This window comes from Myiozetetes cayanensis, unplaced genomic scaffold, assembly GCF_022539395.1.
Source record: "Myiozetetes cayanensis isolate MyiCay16 unplaced genomic scaffold, myiCay2020 scf16, whole genome shotgun sequence".
NCBI lineage: Eukaryota > Metazoa > Chordata > Aves > Passeriformes > Tyrannidae > Myiozetetes > Myiozetetes cayanensis.
This window is the reverse complement of record NW_026087270.1, coordinates 4,362,500-4,384,638: the sequence shown is the minus strand read 5'-3', so window position 1 is coordinate 4,384,638 and position 22,139 is coordinate 4,362,500. Positions and strand designations below refer to the sequence as shown.

The 22,139-nt window shown below is 37.4% G+C and overlaps 1 protein-coding gene across 1 annotated transcript in view; it reads left to right on the top strand.

The window, feature by feature from the left end:
* The window catches only part of URI1 (URI1 prefoldin like chaperone), a 41,355-nt gene that overhangs the window by 5,683 nt on the left and 13,533 nt on the right, over nt 1-22,139 (top strand). Inside the window, exons 2-4 of the mRNA XM_050311147.1 lie at nt 5,810-5,844; nt 9,716-9,794; nt 12,122-12,257. Of these exons, the coding sequence (XP_050167104.1) occupies nt 5,810-5,844; nt 9,716-9,794; nt 12,122-12,257 (250 nt within the window). The remainder of the gene's footprint in view (nt 1-5,809; nt 5,845-9,715; nt 9,795-12,121; nt 12,258-22,139) is intronic.

Here is a 22,139-nt window from a genome sequence, read left to right as displayed (position 1 = left end):
GTGGGTACACAATTAACATAAAAATAGTAGATTTCACTTGTTTTCTTGTAAAGAAAGGTAAAAATTGTGGTTATACTTCTAAGTAAGATTTTTTTTCCTGTAGAAATAAGTGTTTGCTGTGATTCAAATTTCTTCTCTCTTTTCCTTCAGTATTCTTCCCAAACACATTTCTTCAAAAGGCAGAAGTTTCCACCCAAAGGGGGATTTATGTTAATAATTTGTTGAAATGTAGTGTTTTTGAGTAATATGATTTAATAAATTAATATGAGAACTCAGAAATGCTTTCTTCCTTTTCCATTAGATCATACAATGTGCCAACAGACTGAAGAATTTTTAATAGTTTTATTTCATTTTTTGATTGAAAATGGGGCTTTAGGAAAAAACAATTGTGCAAATGTTAATTCTGTCTTTCTCCATCAGTGATTGCTGTGTTTTAGGCAAGTACTGTGTAGTTTCCTAGAGGAAAAAAAATGAAAATTCATTTAAAATGTTTATTCTCTGTGTGGCTTGTTACATCCTTGTTACCAAGAGATGAATAAATATTTGACCACCCATTAGTGCTCTTCTGTAACATAAAATCATACTGTGACCTGGTTATTTCATTGGTAAACTTCGAGGGTTTGGGGGTGCAACAGGGAAATCCTGTGCATGAGATGCATGACAAGAGTGGGTTTTGATACTGCAAACATTTAGAGATGGAGGCAGCTCATGTGCATGTATCAACTGTGGTAAATACTTGCATGTGGAATGTTAAGCTGTTAAAACTCTGCAGAGCTGGAGTCATCTGAAGGAGCTCAGTAGTATCTTGGGTTTATCATGGGCCTTGCAAACGTGGATCTGCACTTCAGGAAACCAGCATACAGTTCCACTGTGGTTGGTGGAAGGTTCTGAACAACAGAACCATGCTTGAAACTGAGATATTTTCGCAGTCCCGAATGGCAGGGACAGTCTCCTGAAGGCAAATCATTGGCTTTAGACTTTATTAGACCCTTACTTTAATTACCACCTCATTACTTGCTTTGCTTCCACAAAAAGTATTCTATACTGTCATTTTCCCTAAGTAACTGGAAATGTGATTGAAAGGGATGTTTAAAGTGAGACTAATTCAAGATTAAATAGTCACAAATTATATTATTGCTACATGTAAACAAATTACTTGCATATCTGATTTTATTCAGATTACTTTTCAAGTGGTAAATAATGCTTTATCACTTATATAGTGCTCTTACATCTTTAGAGTGCTTTTCTCACATTAATTAATCATCATTAAACACTCTGAGGTGGGTAGGTTAATACTATTATCCCCATTTTGCAGATGAAGAAATGTAGACTGAGAGGTTGTGATTTGCTCAAGGCCATATAGAAGAAACAAAATCAGAGCTGGGATTAGATCTGTGTCCCTAGTTTCTAATTTCAGAAGACCAGCCAGATTGTGATCCACAGTTTTGAAGCAGAATACTCAAGTGTGCATGTAGAAACAGCAGGCGCTTGGCCTCTTAGATACCTAACTTGAAGTTGGTTTGAACGGCAGCTTTGCTTTTGTGCCGTGCTGCATATTTCCATGTTCATATCCAGCAGTGTGGAAATGGCCTCTTGTTCATTTAGGACCTGTTCCTAATCTAATGGGGCATTTTTGTTTTCATCATTTTCATTGAAATTGACTTTAATCTTAAAAATACCGGTTTCTGCTTCTTTGGACTTCACCATAATCATGTCACTTGGATACAGCAGGTTTACCATTGATACCCCAAACTGCCAACAGATGATACCATTACCAGCTCTATTGCTTACAGTTTTTTCATAAGCTGAGACATAAATAAGATTATAACTTGGCAACTTGCCTACTTGCTGTTCAGAAGAGATGAGAGAGGAGAATTGCCCTCTGTGTGCTAAACCCAGCACCTTTGTAGGCGTTGCCCAGCTTCTTAGTAGAGAGAAGGATTTGCACACGTGCACTTCACCTCGGAGAAGGTGACAGAGTAAAACAAAAATAGTCTTGGAATGGAAAGGAGAGCAGAACTATTTGTGCACCACTTTGATAATCAGAAGCACCTCAGAGAATTATATTCAGCTGTTAGTAATAGGAGCTTGTGCAGAATCAACAGGTAAAGAAAATAAGATGTAGGAAAGAAGTGCCCTGGTACAGGAGGGCGAACACCTGCTGGGGAGAGGTGGGGTAATGTGGAATAGGTTAGAGACCCGTGAGCATGTACAGGTAAGAATCTGTTTTGTGCTCCAGTATCCTTCTGTCCTGTTGTCATTGCCAAGGAAAGCAGTGGCTGGCTGCTGAGTTAGGAGCTCTGGCTTCAGTTCTCAGCCCTGAGCAGTATTAGTGGTTAAGTTACACAGCCCACAGAATCAGTGCAATGCTGCTTCAAAGTGCTGTACCCTTTAATTCATGGAACAGATTTTGAACTGCTCAGATGGAAAACCCTGGAGAAGGTGGAGTATAAATAGGTGGACTGGAAAGAGAGAACATGCTGCAGACAGAGGGAATCTTTTATCTTTGGTCAGCTAATGAAGTCTTTGGCTGTCTGATAGGAGTTGCTTGGAGGTGATCTGGAGTCTGCACCAGCCTGCAAAGTGCCCTGTGATCAGATTGACAGAGTGGGACTGGGGCACACCTAGGAAGTGATGATGGTCTGCAGCTGATCCTTGTGCTCTGCTTGTGACACTTAGAAATAGAGATTCCCTAAAAGCAGCAACATGGGTTTGCTTCGAAATAGCTCAACCTAGTACAATTAGAGCAGAACCAGCTCATAATCTCCAGCTTTAATGGTCCAGTTTTCAATCCAGAAGGAATTCCACATTGTGTTACAGGTGTGCAGGGATGTCCCAGGGGGTGCTCGTGGAGCTCTGTCCAGTCAGGGGCTTGAGAAGCACAAAATTTTAACAAGTTGCTGTTAAAGGTGGAAAGGAAGGAAATGAGGTATTTGCCCATTTGCTTTCTTTTAAGACTACGGAATGTGTTTTAAGTTTTACAGTGTTTTAAAAACCAGATCCATTATTTGGTAGCATTAAGTTTGCTGCAAGAATAGTTTAATAAACATTTTAATATGCAGATAAGCCACTGATAACCGTGTGCATTCACAAACTCGTACACTTTCATACCTAAAAGAGCAGAATTCAGAGTTTATTGGTACCACTTCCACTACAATGTCTTATAAGTAGTGCATACTTGGTGGCACTAGGTGTCCAGGTAAATTGAACTGAAGTGAACAAACAAACAGGTCATTTATTTTATTTACCCTAAAGGAGATTTTCGCTGTTTAATTGTAACGCTAAATATAAATTATGTGTGGAAGATAGACTAATGATTTTCCTGTGTTTGATTAAAGGCAAGGAATCAAAGATTTGTTTATATATTTATCTATTTGTTTCTTTGCTGTGATAAGACCAGTTGTTATCCAAACAGTGGGACTGACCTAATAAAGGACATATGCATAATTGATCTCCATCTGTTTTTCAATATTTATTCTCTCTATTCTTTTAATAGACTTCAGTTCCAGAAGTGCAGCCTGCAATATTTTTAAGGTGGTATATTTTAGCACATCTGTAAAAGGTCTCATTTTATGCTGGCCACTGAAATGAAAAGGTGTGTTGTTGGTTCTACCCTTTAGTATCCCTTCAAGAGAGATTATATCAAAGAAGAAGAATTAAATTAAAATTGATTGGTGTTATTGATTTTTCTTTCTTTTTTTTTTTCTTAAGGGGGATAAAGGGTGATGGAAACAGCATATTCCCCTATGCTGTTTTACTGATGGGCTATTTTTTAAAAACATAAAAAGCATATGTACCCAATTTACATATTTACTAATTAAAAAAAGCTTCCTGGAAACATTAAGTAGACTATCTTCTGTAACCTTTAACATTGTAGCTAATGGATATAGCCTGGAAATTTTCATAGAAGGTCCTCTAAATAATGTAAATGATTATGAATATGTAACTAGTTAATATGCAGCTACGAAAGGATTATCATGTAGAGGTTAATGAACATGCTGCTCTTATGGTTTGCAGGGCTTTTCTTTTTGTGCTTTTAGCTCACTTCATGCATGGAATGTCATGTATGGGGAATGGAAAGCTTCCTGTCTTTTCCATCTTCATCTGTAATGGGGCAATTAAATTGGAACTTTCTTAAAGGATTCCATAAACATTTTTGTATGCTAAATGATGTTGTGTACTCCACAATCAGTGCCAAATGTGTAAGGATGAAGGATGGGGGTAGAATAGGCTCTGACTCTGGCTTGTCTCTGGTGGGCTCCAGTGTGTGTTATCAGATGTTGCTCTTCTGTGTGATTTGTACCTTCTGCAGAAACTTTACTCTTAAAATGGGTTTAATATTAACAGTATGAATTAGATTCCTGTGTTGATGTCCTGTGCAAGTGTGTATATTTACTCTTAAGCTTAAAAATAGTTAGCTTACACATTAAGGAAGATATTTGCTAGGCATTTGATGTGTAGGAGTTTAAACCAAATGACAAATTTAAACTTGGCTTATGTGGGATGAGCTACCTGGGTCATCCTGATAGATTATGAAATACCATAACCACAAATGTAGAGCTGATCCTTTTCATTTAAGAACTTTACTCTGTTTTAAGAATTATTAGCTCACAAAGTAGTCCCATTTTTTTACTCCTACATGAGTAGAAAGTGCAGGGTCTGAGATCTGTTCTGCAATAGCTGCACATATGCTCACTGAAAAAAAAAATTGTCTTTCATTCTGTTGTTTGGGGAAAAAAAAAGAATTATCTGCTCCAGTGATTTCAGTGATACTTGAGTGTATGTTATTGTTTTCTCTGCAAATTTTCTCATTAATTGCTTTCAAATGTTAGTATTATTTTGACTATAGGAAAAACAAAATTTGTAAAAAAAAAAAAAAAATCCAGAAAATGCTTATATTGAGAAGATGTCTAGACATATTTAACTGCCTCATGGCTTCATTGCATTTCATATAATTGAATGAAATTGTTTGTGTTATATTTTTGGTAACCATTATTCAGAGATCAGAATATGTTTTGAAAGACAAAATCTTCATGTAATTGTGGCAGAGAAGGTCACGAGTTTCAGCATCCTGTCTGTTTGCTCTATATTTAGTTTAAAAAATACAGGTAAAAAAGAAAAAAGTATTAAATTATAACAATCTGCTTTATTTTGTAATTTCTTTTATATCTCTTGGAAAAACCTGTGGCATAAGGAAGTAAGTGAAATATTCATACTAAAACTTAGCTTTTTTGACACCCAGCAAGAACAGAAGGAAAGCCAGCAGCCCATCATGGTGTCAAATATCCATGTATTTATACAGCACAAAGTTAATTTGTGCTTTTTCAAGTTAAAATGGCCAGTGGAAACATTAGTTGATGTACTGATAGAGGAAAAATGTTTTTGGTGCTGTGAGGTTCATTTGTTTTTGTTTTTAATGACTGAGTATGGAAGTTACATCGATGTCTTGTTATAATTTATGTTGTTTTCTTATTCTGCAAACATGTAACACTGAAAATAGATCGGCAGATTGCACAAACTGCTACTTATCTCAGATGGTGTGTCACGTAATAGTTATGGAGCAGGTATTGTACCAAAATATGGAGTGAAAAGCTGTAATTTTTTTCTGTGGTTATCACTCTGCATTAGCGTGTGATAAAGTGTGCTGCTTAAGAGCGACCATTCACATGCCTTTGCCCTGACAAATAAAAATGTATATAGAGGCACCACCAAATCTGTAAAGCTACTGTTCTAGTCTCTGATGCATTGACATTGCAGCTGTGTGCTTAGCCTTGTTTTTTTCATGAGTAGTTATCTGTTTTAATGACAGGTGGTCACTAGCTGCCAAGAAAAAATCCAGCACTGGTAAGTAAAAAATGTTTGATTACATGTCTAAAATACTGATGAGTAACCTAGTTATACTTTAGTAAAGTACTGCTGTTTATTCAGATGAGAGTCAAATCCTGCTAGCATGTTTGGGGGATTATAGTTAGTGATAGCTTGGAATTGTTGCAATGCACTCCCTTTAAAATGTATGTATTTCTCACTGATGTCATTAAATCACAAATACAGTGAGCTTCAGTGTTTATCCTTCTGCCTTAAATACCCATCCCATTCGTCATTTTTTCCCAAGTAACAATGTGAAAGTAATGTTTCATTGTTCCCCCCCCCCAGTAAAGAATGTGCTAAAGCTTAGTTTTTTAATACTTAAAAGAAATGGTTTATTATGTAAAAAAATTATCTCTGGGCACTTTTTTCTCTGTTGGCAATCCATGGTTAATAGAAAACATGCCTAGTAAATAATAGTTTTGTATGGCATCTGAGGAAAATGTACATTTAATGGTGAATGAAATCTTATATTATGAGTTACTGTGAGATATAACAGTTGATCTTACAGATATCAAATTACGATATATCCATGCTGTGTTTACCATGATTTTACTGAGAGAACAACAGGAGCTGTCTTGATTATTGTCTGCAGGGTTATTGCAGAATCACAGCAACTGCCCCTTTAGTGGTGAGATTAAACCTTTGGTTATACACCATCAAGCATATAATATTTTAAATTTATTTTAAGAGGCTTTTTCTTCATGCCTGAAAGATCTCCAAGCAAATAATTTATATTTAGTGTATATCAAATGTTTTTAGTTTAAATGCACATAGGCTGCAAGCCCTGGATAAGAGGGGAAAAAAAATCAAGGCAATCTATACACATCATCATATTAAATTCTGACTATTGGCTCGCAAAAATAATCTAAAACTAATATGTTTCATTTATGCTTAAAATTCAGAGGCTGCATTAATTTTCAATAAGGGAAATATTATTGAAGTGCCTACTGGTGCTGCTGTGGTGAAGGCAGGCAGAGTATCTCCAGCACTTTCTCAGGAGCTTTGCAGTGTCTGTACCTGTTTGGTCCCATGTGAAATTCTGCAGGGACATTCCTTCACTGAGAGACAATATTTTTCAGACATAACCTTGGAATTTCAGCAGATTTTTAAAAGTTTGGAAAGTTGTGACAATTATTTCCTCTTCTAAAATGGCAGAGGTTTGTGGAGTGGGCTGGGAGGCTTGGCTGTGGAAGGAGGAGTTGCCTCCTGTGTTTGCTTTTATGCAAAGTCTGGCCACGACCCCGTGAACTTGGGGGCTTTGGGCACAGAATGTCTAAAGAACAACCTAACTTACTGATATCTTTCATATAGAAAAGCAGTTTGCACAGCATACATACAATCTTCACTTTATAAAAAATTATTTAAAATTTATTACCCTTATTTAGGTCTTGATTGTGCAAGAGCTGAGTGCTCTTGTTTCAACTGAGTAATTTGTTCATAGAAGACCTTTTAAGTAGTCAGTGACACAGAAGAATGTTAAATAGAATTGGGTGAATAACAATAGGGTTTTAAAATGCTCAGCTTCAATATATTTCCATTAAATTATTTTCTTTTTAATTTTTTCAGTGCACTTCTTGAAGTATATTTCTAAAGCCATGAATCCAATAATGGGTCTGGTATGGGATTAAATATCTAGAGATGCATTTCCCTGGGACATGTTCATAGCTGTAGTCCCAGGATTATTCCTCCCTGTTCACTTTAGTTCTTCATTTCCTGGGGCAGAGCGTAGCACTGGCACACCCCAGAGCCTGTGAGACCATCAGCTATAGGGGAAGAGGGAGGTCAGCTTCCTTCCTTAAGTAATGCTGTTTCAGGCCAATTAATTAAAAGGATTAATTTTAATTTTATCTTGGTGGTCCAGTTCAGGATGTGGCCCTGCTTTTAGATATTCCTGTGGTTGAGCTTTGCTCAGCAAAGGGCAGCAGTCCCACTGAAAAAGCAGAATGCTTTGCTCTCTAAAGCAGCGTGGCACCTGATTTGTCCTGATTTTTAGATTATTCAGTACTGGGCAGCAGTCAGACATTAAAGGCAGTGTCTTCTTTTCAGATTAATGAAGAAATGAGTGACTTTCAGCCATGAAATGACGGGAATGTTTAATCCTGCTGCGAATGGGGGAGTTTTCATGCCATTCTCTTCGCATGGAGTCTTCTCTCTGCATTTGAGACATGGGACAGGATTGTGTTTGTTTTTCAGTGACTGGTTGGAGTCCATTTCTCAGATCCAGACCTCTCTGAGGCAAAGGCTGGACTCTGTAAATAGCATTAAGTAATTGATTGTTATTGGTGATACCAAGTTGTCATTATGTTCCTTCCTCCCCCAAAACATCTCAGGAAATTTTGTTAAGATTCATGAGTTTGTCCTTCCCCTTTGAAGGAAGTGAATTACATTTCCAGTCTAATATGGGCAGTGGACAGAGAAACTTGCCTAAAATGTCTGGGAGAAATCTGCTGTCAGAGCAAAGCAGTAGCAAGCATCTTTTGTAAATCACTTATGTGGAGTATGGTTTTAATGTCCAAATGGCATAAAAGTCTAAATTAATTCTTTTTCAGGACGAGTTCAGCAACTTTAAATAGGTATAAAGTAGGATGATTACACCTAAGTTAAACTGTGAGGCAAATGAGTCAAAATATAAGAGTATCAGATAATTTTTCATAACGAATGCTGAAAAAGATTTCACTCAGCTTATGAATCTGAGAAAATCGATGGTAATATTTTGAGAGTTGTGTTATCAACTATGACATTCATTTTTCAGCACATTTATAGATTGCTTTCCTGAATCATCCTCAGAAAACCTGTAATTTGCATCTTGGGTCAGCGTTGTTAAGTGTGCTGCTCTGTGCTTTCAGTTGCCTTTTATTGCAGTATTTACTACCATATATATGTTTACTATTTTGAAGTACAAGTAAACAATATCATCAAACCTGACATTTATATGCCAGCTACTTCATGCAAGAGCTGATTTCTGACCATCTTCAGAATGGCAGTGGTCCATTAAGAGATTTTTTCCAGACAAATTTAAGTGTTTAAGAATGTTTTCACAAAATAAGGCTTTTTTTGGAGGGAGGGTGGTTGGTTGTTTTGCACACAAAGGAAAATCCCTGCAGCCACAGAAATGCTGTATCTTGCAAAGTCCTGTGAAGAACCAGGTGTCTGCCCTGGGAATACTTTGTCTCAGTTCCCCAAGCCATTTCTCTCCTGGGTAGCAACATGTGCTGTGAGCCTTATTTACATTTTGGATAGAGAAGCAGCAGAAGGGACGCTCCTCACCTGTTTTGTCCCTTGTCAGGGGCTGAAGATGCGACAGAATCCTGGTGGTCGAGCCATCTTTCAGGCGTGTTGACTCTTGGTAGGAACATGAAGTTCATGTGAAAATCAGAATTAATTAAAATGCTGCCGATTGATTCAGCTCAAACTGAGGTCATGAGCTCTTTATTACAACGGACACTTTGAAGAATTTGCCTCTTATATAGTATAAACTGGATTTTCAGTTATTTTTCTAGATGTTGGTGGTGTTATAACTTGAATTTTAACATGGAGTGAGATATGCCAGATCCTAGTGAAAAAAAATGATTCTTTGCACCGCGGAAAGTTCAAATTCAGAAAGAGACATGCACAAGCTAAAAGAATCATGTACCTATCTTAATACACATTATTATAAAATAATCCAGCTATTATGTTTGTCATCCCGTGTCTTTTATAAATAAGTTATTAATCTATCAACTGCATGCGTTTAAGAGTAAATTTTTTTTTAGTTTATTTTTCTTGTGTGTTGTTGATTTACTAGCAGAAAAAACATTAACTTTGTGCTTTATCTCTGAAATTGAATCAATCTAAATTTTTCAAACAGGAAGAAGGTGGAGAGCGATTATGAAGCTCTTCAGGAACGACTCCATACATTGCCTGACAAACTGTCCTATGATATCATGGTATGTAAAATGTAGAGGTCACACAAGAAAATGGGCTAGAACTGTTAGTAATGGGGTGCTTGCACTGGTGGTGAGGTGTTGGTACTTAGTAATGTTACATTTATTATGATAATAGTTAAACCTTTGCTTTTGTTTCTTTCTCTTTTCTTTGAAATCCATTATAAATTACAGTGTTACTGACAACTGAGAGCTGATGACATAAACGCTTAACACAAAACCTGACATGTTTGATATGTAAATCTATTGTATAGAAAACTATAATTATGACTGAATTACGGTACTTAGTCATTTCCTGAGAAGAAAGTGGCCGTAGTATTTCCTGATTCATGGAAATAAACCCTAGAACATTGATTTTTACATAAAAAGGTGCTGCTAATTTTTGTCCCACCAATCCTCCTATTGACATAGCGATCTTTTCTGGTGCTTTGAATCTTCCCTAACAACTACACAGCTCCCTGTGTAAAATTTGCCCTGTTGGCTTGAGCTCACCAGAATTTTGTACAGACCGGTTTCTCTCTCTGTTGTTTTTCCCTCTTCCCTTCTCAGGTTCAATTCGAGATACATCTTTGAAGGGAGGGAAGTTGTCCTGTACATAACTGAGTGGCAGATTTCAGCACACAGTGCCTGAGTGCTGTCTTCCTTGGCAGTCTGGCTCAGATACAGAGTTGGGTTGTTAGTAAGGAGGCGTTGGATTACACTTAGCATGTGGCAAAAGGGAGCGTTTCCCTTTCCTGTGCTGATGATACAGCTCTGGATTTTATGTGTGTAGTCCATTTATCATGTATGTATGTGTGGCCACATGATGTAAAGCAAAAAGATTGTTTTGTTTCAAAGCACAGAACCCCCCTTATTTTTAAAAAAAAGCTTGATAGGGCTTATTCCTAGTTAAAGCAGCAATGTCAACTCACATCTGTTATTTTAAATGTATATAAATAGTTCCTATCCTGTTAGCCAAATATTTTCATGTGTTTTCAATTTTGCTTTCATCATTTTGAGGAAAGAGTGAACAGGCAAGTGGTGCAGTCTGCTACTTTAAAACCAAGTCAGGGAGGGTACATGTGTAGGAAAAACACTTTCTGCACAGTCCGAACATCAGGGTCCTGCCTGCTGGAGAACTGTTTCAAGTGTTGGTACCCTCCTGGATGCTGAAGCTAGGGAAGATTGCTTTCCAAGGAGACAGACCCACTAGGCCAAGTGCTCTGCTTCAGCACAAACATGATGAGAAAGCAAGTGGCTGTAAGGAAATAAAAAAGGAGGCAGAGGAATAAAGTAGAAGGGGCTGATACAAACTGTCTGAAACAGATCTCTTTTTACCCTAAGAAAGAGAAAACTTGACGTGGATGTGGTTCTTAACTTTTGCCTCACCTATTTTAAATTTAATTTTATTTTGGTCTCCTAATCTCTTTGCTGGAAGCCCAAAGGCAGCCAGGCAGGTGGCAGTAGACCTGAGAGTCAGGGTGCCAGGGAATGGTGCAGGGGACAGGGATGAGGGTGGCCAAAGCTCCTCCTCAGCCACAGGACTTGCCCAAGCACTGTCTGTAAACTGTGGCTGGTAGAAGGTGTCTTAAGTCATAAAACCAGTGCCCTGTACATTACAATACCTGTTAAAATGGGGCCAACACGTTTTAAGAAGCACCTGTAAAGTTGTAAAATGTGTGTTTCACCAGTGTACTCCTGCCTGAAGTGTTCTGATTTTATCTATTGTCCTTGTGCCTGGAGAGCTGTTACAGGAGGAGTGATGCTGGAGCATCACTGGGAGGCTGAGGTCTGTAATCTGTTGGATAACACAGCAGAGTGACATTAAGCACTGTCTGTGGTCCTGCTAGTAGCCCCACAGACTTACACTGGAGTCTGTAGGTACTTACTATTAGCAAGACAGATACTGAGAAAAGCAACTCTGAGTTGTCCATACCTGTTCAAGTATTTTAAAAATGTTGACAAACCTAATCTGGCTTTTATTAGGAAATTAATGTAGTCTGCATGTAGCAAATATGTAACTGAAATGATAATATTTGTATTATCAAGGTTTATGTGTTTGCAGTAAGTGAATTTGTTTTCCATGCAAGCATTCAACTATACTATAGTTTTATGTCACAAAAAACTTGTCTGGTGAAATACAACTTTTAAGATTTTGTAAGTACAATACTAAATTCAAATGGATATGGTTATTTGAATATTTCTGAAGAGTTAGTCATTAAGTAACTTCTACAGAATTTTCTTTTAAATTCTGTATTTTACTTTTTTTAAAGAAAAACAAAGACATGTATGACTGTCTACATTTTATTTTCATTAGTGATTTTCAGCAGTTTCTTCTGTGTCTTTGACAGGTACCTTTTGGTCCTCTTGCCTTCATGCCAGGAAAGCTTGTCCACACCAATGAGGTCACTGTTCTGCTTGGGGACAACTGGTTTTCAAAATGCTCAGCAAAGCAGGCTATTGAGCTGGTTGAGCACAGAAAAAAACGTATGTATGCTTCTGAACACAATTTAATAGTCAAGATGATGTATCTTTGTATTAATATATAAAATTAGTGACATCTATGCTGTTCAGGTTTTTTTGTGAAATCACAAACAGGAGTCTCATTCAGGTGTAATATCAATTTAGCACCTTATTTTCCATCTTTACTTGAGAGTTGATTGAATACTTCTAACTAGAAAAGCCAAACCAAACTAAAAAGCACCTTTCACTTTCCTTTAATGTGACAAATGCTGTGTTCTCTTCCAGAAAGTGGACACCGTGTAGTGCTTTTGTTCTTAGTTACCTTATCCCCTATATTCTGTTCCCTTATGAAGTTTCTTATTTCTTTACTGCCTTGTCCTCTGTTTTGGTTGTCCTATTTTGTCTGTATAATTTTCCAGCTTTCTCCTCCCTCTGTACATAACCTTCCTCCTGGTTGCTGGGTTTTTTTCCTCACGTGCTGCTCAGCTGCATTTCTGCCTCTTGCCCTTGATGCTCCTGTCCATTGGTGTGGAGAGATCCACTGGATCTGCCCAGTTCAAGTGCAGTTGATCACCACCAAATTCATCTTGCAGAGCAGCACATCACAGAGACAGACAGGCAGTTCCTGGGTTTGTTTCCAGCTCTTTTTAGCTGGTGGTGAGATCTTGGCTTTGAAGAGCCAGGACTACCAGCAAGTGCTACATGGCACACTTTGCAATCTCTTTATGTTAGAAAGAATGAGAGCCTAAAATATTTGATGTAAATGTCAAAGAAGGAAAAGCACAACAAAACGGAAAATAAATGGGTGCCTATTAGCCATTGCTGTTTGTTTCAGATAAGCATTTGAGTTGATTTTTTTCATATTGGTTTTACCTGTAATCTGTCTCATTCCTTAGTGAGTGCTCACTGCAGCTTTGCCCCTTGTATTTTACAACTACCACAGCTATTTACACTGAATTTTTGTTTGACTTCAGCTATCCATGTTGCTGCCTGCAGCACAACACCCTGGAGCTTCCCCATCTGAACAGGTTTTTTTTTTTTTCGATTTTGTGCAGGCAGTATTTGTGTAAGAAAAGTTGGAGTTGTTTTATAAAAATTCATTTACTGTATTTCTTTATCATATTCCTTTATGAAGAGCACTGCCAGAAGTGTGTGATTTGTATAATTTTACCTATTATCTTTCTTAATCTGGTTCTCATGGCACAACTTTGCAATTTTCTTTCTTACTGAACTGAATCTACATTATTTATTGTAACTCTTGTGAGATCTCAGATCCACATCTTTTTCCTTGGTCATCTGATATTTTGTTCAGTGCTGCAGAATATTTTTGTCACTGTTACATTCAGTGAAATCATTTGACCTTTGCATAGTAGATGTTTGAACATTAAGTATTCTGCTGGGAGACACACAATAAATGCTGGATTCTTTCCTTTATGATCTTTTAAATTACATTTAAAATAGAAACTCAGAAATACTAATTTCTTTTAAAGCAAAATAGACATTGGTGCTGGATATAAAGCCTCCATTCAGCTGATAGTTCACTTCAGCTGTGTGATGGCTGCCAGTGGGAGGCTCCAAAACACTGATATTAACTAAAAACTTTTTTTTTTTAGAGGACTGTTTTCAGTTTGGGATGATTATTAGTACATATGATTCTGAAAAAAAGATACTTCTTTCCTAGATACACTTTTCTCCCTTAAAAAACACGACTTAAACTCTTTAAACCATTTTCACGCTAAATGAATGCAACTTAGAGAAGAATATTGGAGATTTTATTAGTTTGTTCTAATTAGGAGAAAAGTATGTGAAAGACCTGTAGGCCACTACTGTTTAATATGAATTGGCTGCTGGTGGCACAAATGTGCAAGACTGATGTTTGGCAAGTGTTCGTTTTGAGTCTCTTTTGTGTATTTATTGCACTGGAGTTATTTTCACAGGTATGACTTCTGATTTCACTGGCATTTTGTGAGCAGAGGCTCTTCACAGTTTACAGGGTATATTGGGCATTACCATTACGTTGACACAACGTGATTTGATTTTCAGTACATAATCTTTTTGTTTTGGACATAAAATCCGTGAGTAGGTCACACACACTGGAAAGGAGGGCACGCTCGGTGCAGGGGATTACACTGCGAGCAGTCCCCAACGTCCTGCGTGCCAGGAGGAAGGTCCTCACACAGCAAAGCTTTTTAAGCACATGCTTAAGGCCAGTGTGTGCTTAAAGGCTTTGATATATAGGAATTGGGGTCTGAGCAGAGCAAAGAAAGGCTCATGCCGAAGTAAAGCTGGCAATATTTGTTGATGGTTTGCTTCTTCAGTGACCTACATTTTTTTTTTTATCTAATACTACTCTATTTAATTTAGATGGGTGTTTTTTTCATAAGTAGCTAGTCAAATCTGTTCGGATAACTGAGATGAACTTAACTAGTACAGCACTAGTAATTCAGTGCTTTACCAGAAATTAGGAGTTATAAGGAAGTAAATATGAGACACACATTTTCATTGCATGTTATATCTCGTGTCTCACTCTCCTGAATGGTGAGAAGTGGGAGAGCATCTGTTCAGGGTTTAAGTTTTCTACTGGGACTGGCTCTTAGGTAGAAAAGGGTAAGAGATTCCTCTAACTCAGTTCTGAATTTCTTTCTCGCTGGTTCTGGGGAGTTTTCGTTACTGCCTTTGACTAATCTGACGTGGGTCTGCCCATTGGAGACCTCTGGCCCCACTGGCCTTTGAGCACATCAGTGCCCCAACAGTTAATTTAATCAAGGCTCACAGGACATTTTCTTCACAGTTATATTCCTTCTGTGTGTGTTGGATGCATGCAAGAATGGAGAATATGAATTTGCATGCTTAAGCAGCAGTAGTGCCAGATAAATCAAACAATATCAGTGAGTATAAAGCCTTGGAAGTTAGGGGTATCAGTAAGAGTGTACTATATATAAAAGCTTTAAATATTACTTAGCACTAATTAGGTCATCCTTTTTGTCTTAGTAGTTATGTTAAATTTGCTTTTTAAAGGAGAATGAGTGAAAAAAATGTTTGCTTCTGTGGAATAGAGAAATGCCCAGCCACAGCAGATTAATTTCTTGGTTAAAATTTATTTAATTGAAAGGAATAATTGAAGGGTGGCTGTACTGAATTTTGAATGCATTTTAGCTGACATAGCTGCAGAAAGCTGTATTTTGGGGATACATTTTTGTTTGCTTAGCTTTTGATTTAGATGCAAACTGTTCAGCACTGTGATTGGTTGAAATGTATTTGCTAAAATTTGGGACAGTCACTCATGTCAAATGTTACTTTTACATAAAATATTGATCATGTCTTCTTGAATAATATTTGAGTTGCAGTAGATCTTTAATTTGCTGTGCATTCTTTTTGACATTTTAGAGGTTACATTATTCCCCAAACTGTTAATAAATCTGATGAAGTTTATGGAATTGCCAAGTATATTTTTAATTGTTTTAAAATCATTGCAGTTTGACAAACCAGGTAGTACAGATAACGGGAAAGAAACACTTTACACAGATGTTTGTGTGTAAAAATGTGAAGAAATAGTGAAGTAGATTAAAGGACATGCACACCAAATTCCATTAAAATAAAAGAAATTAGCTTTTTAAGTATGTCACAGTTTAGCACAACAATAATGCAATTGTAGGTTTTTTATCCTACAATTATCTTGCTTAAGGTACTTCATAATATTTCTCTTCTCCTCAAGGCAAGACTGTATTGTCTCAGTATTCAAAGAGGGAATAAAGATTCTTTTTGTGAATATGGGATTATATCTTTTACGTGTTTGTGATGATATAAATTACATTTTTTCTCTATATCAGTAATCGCATTAATTCTTTAAGATGGGAAATTTTTCATTACAATAGTCCCTGTGGTAGTTACTACAGAAAAAAATTAAATAGATTTTTCTTGTAAATATTTGTGGATTAATTCAGTATGCTAGGTATTCCAAGTGTCTAAACACTTTAAAAGGTGGGAAATTAAACCATGCACACAGAACTAGGAGTGGTTTTATTGTGTTAAAAATTTATCAGATAAAAAAAAAAATCCCACTTAAAGGAGAATTGTTGAACTACTTAGCAATTGTGTCTTCAGTATATGTAAGAATACCCTTGCAGTGTCATGCTGCAAATGAATTCATGAAATGAAAATACTGATTACATTAACATACACTATTGTGATAGTACCCAATTGTAAATTGCAGTATGTAACCTTTAATACAAATATTTGTGTCAATCAAAATTGACCGATAGCTTGGTACACAGGGTTTAAAGATACCATTGTTTTTAATAAGATGATCCGGGAGGATGAGGACCAGTTTGAATTTGTTCCTTATCAGCATTTCCAGAAAAAAAGGATATTGTCTCCAAAATACATGATAGGAAGGCTTTCCATTTCCCATCTGTGAATGAGTGAGGCCTTTAGAGGTTTCAGTGTTTCATCCAAGGGTGAAAATAACTTCCTTAATATTCTAAAGAACGTAGCACAACTTGCTTACTCACATTTTTGGGGGTAAAGAACAAAAAGTGCAGGCAGTGTTACAAAGAAATTTAGCCATTGCTTTTCTTTATGAAAACAAAAAACAAAACCAAAATCATTTTTCTGCTCTTTTTCCTGCATGCCAGAAAATTCTGTCTCACTGTGCTTTTGAAATTCTTTTTAACCATTTTTCGTGGTTATCACTTGTTTAGTTTGATAACCTCCCTCAGTTCCTTCCTTACCCTTGTTAAGTTAGGAGCTGATTCGGTGGAGTGCTAAGTGCTCTAAATTTGCTCTGCAGTTCCCAGGAGGTGTTTGGTTTCTCACAGGACCATGGCCTGGGTATTTTAACCAGAACACAGTGGAAGAAAGTAAGAAGCAAAGACTCCTTTCTCTAAGTTGTGATCCAGAGAAACCCCTACCTTTTCGTAGTTCTTAGTGGACAACAGAGGAGTTGTCTGAATGCCACCCTTCTTCATTTAGGAGGAATTCATATGTATTCACATAATGCTAGCAATTACATAGGTGTGTGAACCTAAGAGAGAAATGTGGTGCATTTACTCAGTGTTCCTAAGGCCAAATTGCCTATACAAATTGTTACGGAAGAAAATCCAAATGACTTTGGTTTTGATACCAAGGGAACATGGAAAACAGAATGAAGATTGTCTTTAAATGGTGCAGAGTTCCTGCACAAAGGATTGCATTGCATTTTAAAAGACTAGTGCAGTTGCTGTTTTAAGGAATGAATTTATGTGTCTTGTTGCGAGCACAAAGAGAGCTTAAATCCATATACACAAAAAGCCATCAGGATTCTCTTTTAACTCTTAAATCCATTTCTGGAAGAAAGAACAGAAAAGAATAGAAGAGCAGAGAAGGGTTTTTTGAAAAGCTTTTAGTAGATGCTGCTTTATGCAGAACTGCAGATCTTACTTGTTTCAAGTAACCTGTGGTAATTTGTTGGGAAATGATTGGCTACAAAAAATTCTGTTGCTTATTAAACATATATTTATTGAAATACATTTAAAAATCCTCAGATGATTGATCTACTTATGCAGACCCTTGAAAGCAAGAAAATAAGTAATGCACTTCAAATAGCACACTGTAACTCAACCCATTAATAGTACTTGTAATTGTGCTGTAGTGCTGTACTTTTGCAGGGAAATACCTTCCATCTCCAAAAGAATTCAGGAGTGGAACATGTGCATTGGTTTGTGTGATGCTTCACCTCCAGCCTCAGTAACATTAACATGGTCTGTTAACAGGCTGCAGTGATGGGCATTCTTGTTTGGTTCAGGGGTCAATAATAATTGGGCTAGAAATTGCTGATTGGATTCTGCATGCAAAATGATGTTCTGTGGGTCTCATCCTTCTGCACCTGGAGTGGGATGGTGGCATTTCCATGGTGGAAAATGGCAGCTGTTGAAGTCCTGCCTTCAGGTTGTACCTCCAGGTTCTTGCTCTGGAGGAACTGAGTCAGTGACTGAGGTAGGTGGTTGTTCCCTGTATCAACACTGTCTGTATTAAGGCTGGTTACCTTTTACTTTAGAAATTGTGTTAGGCAACGAGAAGATCCTGACTCTAAATCTCAGTTGCATATAGAATTCTTTGTTATACTTAACGTAAAATTTGTGTCCTATCACCTATCCTCAAAGAAGATTATTTCCTAACTTTCATGTGTTTTTTCTGTTATATTCATGAGACTACCCTGAAGACTAACAGAACCTAGTGAGGTACACTAGGCTTCAGCTTCATCTCAGTTTGTCCTGTTTCACAAAGTCTGACTTTTCAAAATAGATCAACCTGTTCTCACTATTCTTGTCTGTTCTTACTATTTAAATCCCAGTGTAGCACACAGTTTCCAGAAGTAACTAAAATAATGTCTATGATTCCCCAAATCCTTATAGACAACACTCCAAGGACATTAATGTCAAACTCAGATAATTAAAATTTGTATCCAGCCAAGCTAATTAACCCATTAAAGCCAAAACGCATAGATGAGAATTTGTGTCAGTTTGGCATTAGTACGTTGTCATGTCGTGTAAAATCTGGCTTCGGTGGACTTCATTTCAACAGTATGAAATGTGTTCCCCAATTATTTTCTCCTCTACCCGTGTATTTGTAGCAAGCAGAGGGCTGCTTCTTAAGAATGACTAATCGTGATGTAGGAAATCTAGTCAAGTCCTTTCAGACTAATAAGGGAGCTGCGAAGGAGTGATCTAAATGTAAAGAGATCTTACTGCCTGTAAATATTCAAATGCTGCTGTGTAGAGAAAATCTACATATCCTGATTTCTGGTTCAAATACCTTTTCCTTTGGGCAGTTCTGGAAAACAGTCCTGGAGGCTCTTGGCTGGTCTGTGGGGCTGAACTGTCTTTCCAAGTGGTTTAGCTGAGACATGTAAATAGGAACTATGCGGGTTCACCTGAAAGCCATGTCAGACTTTGCTCAGATTATTGGATGTGACAAAGTTGGACAACAGCCTCTGGTTCAATCCGTCTTAAAAGGCTCTAAGAAGCTTAAACCACGGGGTAGTAAGAGGAGGAGACTGTGGAGCCTCTCTTATTCTACTGATATTTTTACGGGGGTCTCAATTAATAAAAACCCCCTGTAGTTTGTAGAGTGACTTGTTTCTCACTAGTTACTGTGCATTTTAAAATTCAGTGAGTGATGTTGGAGGCTTTTAGGGTGCGCAGTGGCAAGTTTAAAACACGAAACCCTGAGCTTGCCCTCCAGTTGGGTGAATGAGCCTTTTTTCCAGGAGGCCCTTTCTTTGCTGAGGGGCCTGACCAAGGAAAGGTCTCTCCTTTGGCCAGGCAGGAACCTCGGGTTTTCTGCTGGCAGGGCAAGGTGAGCAACCCAGTGGGGCTGAGTGGGGACACCGGGATGGAGCGCCACGGTAATCCCAGCTGTCCGCTGCTGTGCTGTGTGGCCTGGGGCAAGTCACTTAAACTGTCTGTTTCTTCATCTGTAAAATAGGAGAGAGTAATGCTTACCCCCCTCACAGATTAGTTAATGCTTGTACAGCATTTTAAAATAAAACAGTGTGTGTAACTGCTCAGTGTCCTTACCTAACGGAGCAAACCAGCGTGCTCCCATCCGGAAAGCAGCATCACAGTCTGGTGCTCCAGAAGCAGCGTAACCTGGATGGCTGTTGAACAATATTTAGATATGCAGGCAATGAGTGAGACGCTTGTGGTGTTTAGGAAACAGCTGAGCACCACGTTTACTATGAATGTAAAATAAAAACTGGAGGAAAATCAGTCCCAACTAGATGCTTAGCTATACTGAGATACCTTCAAGGGCTGAAGGCACAGGTGGGAGCATTTTGTAGGAAAACTATTACCACCTCTTTTATTTGGACTTCAGAGGGTACATTATAGACCAAAAGAAACTGTAGATGATGATGTTTGTATGAATTAACTGATAATAAGAGCTGCTGTGTCTGATGGAGGATGAGGCAGCTCTCAAAGGAGTTGTGTAAGGGGAGCAGGACCCTGACTGTGTGTGAAAGGAGTTGTGTCCTCTGTGTTGGCACTGCTTGAGACATCAAATACTTCTTGTAAATAGTGTTTCATCCAGGAGGAAATGCAAACACAGAGCTTTTTTCGTAGAAGAATCTTAAGCTATTTCTTAGAAACAGCCTAACTAATGGAGATGACTGCACATTTGACACATAGGTTGCTGTTTGGTTTAAAGGTTAATGCTTTTGAAATACTCCAAAAGTCTGAGCTGTGCTTCTGGTTTGAAAGGGTGGACTTTGCTTGAGTAGCCTTTTCCAAAATGCATAAAATTCTTTCTAAACTATTTACTACAAGTAATACATTTTTAAGGAATTGTATTTGAGCCACTCTGAGATATCAACAGGGAGAAGAGCATACAATACTGAATCTGATAAAATTAGGATGAGAGTAATCCCACACACTTAGTGGTAGTTGTGTTTTCCCTTGACTGTTTCATGCATGATTCTTTCTTCTGCATGTGTGGAGGGGCAGGAGGAATCTGAACCTGTTTGTAGAAGTCCGAGTCACTAAGTAGATTTTATTTTGTAAGTACAAGGAAAAATTCATTGTGTCTACTTAAGGGCATTTTGTAATCATTTTGTGGTTATTAGTGTATTTGCAGACATCTTATCTGAAAGGCCTATCATTATATGAAATGCAATCTCTGAAACATTTACAAGTGCCTACCCTAGCCAGAAAACTGTATGGGGAGTAGCTGTGTATGGACTTAAAACTTTCTAGGATTAGTCTCAAGACCAGAGAGATACTTAATTAAGTATTAAAGTAACAGGCAAAAGGAGAGTTAAGAGTAAAATTACTGAGAATTGTTTTGAAAGTGATTTTTCAACTGGAATATTTTGTGGTTATTGTCTCTCATTATACATTTCTTTCTGTAGAATGGGAAGAGCAGGGTGCTCTGTCATACTTCCACACTGTGAAAATAAATAATTTGGGGTGTATGAGGGTTTTTTATGTGCTACAGTACTGGTGATCACATATCATTAATGGAAAGAAGCAGTGCTGAGGCAGGAGGTAGTCCGATTTATGAAGTGAGTGAGCTGTTGCTTAAAAGTTTCTTGGAGTGTGACTTTGATGACCCTGTGTTAGAGAGGATCTCTTTGCCTCCTTCATAGTATTGTATGAGACATCTTCTTGTATTGCTTTAATGATTTCAGAAAAGAGTTTTAAAATAGAAAATCAGCTTACTTCTTCACAAAGGCTTTTAGCTCCTTCAGGGTATATAGGACCAGTAGGTGCAAGGTCTTAGAGATCCTCTGTTGAAACTAATTTATGTAGTAAGTCTTCCCTCCTGAAAATTAGCATTTGTATTAGTTTTGAGTTGAACAAAGAGTGCAAGTCTATTAATATTATTAGTATAAGGCTTTAATTGTGCCCTCTTTCCCCCAATTCTTAAGTCTTAGCAAAGCTGTGTTTCCTTTTCAGGCAGTTATGACCTTCTTCTTTTGCAAATTAGTTTGTTTTTTATGATAACTTTAAGGTAAAAGTGAAACTTTAGTTTTTAATATTTTATAAATTGCTGTTGAAAGGATTCATTATTTAATTGGCACGAGGGGATACAGAAAGCAATGTCTCAAATGAACTAATGTCTGAGAACTGGGTAGTTCTTAAAGTAGGTTTGCAATATTGCAGTGAAGCGTAGTTGCCCAGACAGGAGAGCTGCCTGCCTTCTGCTGGGTGTTGAAAGTACAGTTATTAGAGCATATTTCACTTGTCCATCATAACAGAAATGTTTGAACGTGGTAACAAGAATGAAGTTTCAAAGGATTTTTAACAGTATGTTTCAAATACCAGTCTTAATTTTGTCACACTAAAACAGACTCTTCACCTGGATGTTATTTTATTTAAAGACTTTTTCTGAAAAAAGACAGCTTTTACTTATTTTCACATTGACCTCGAA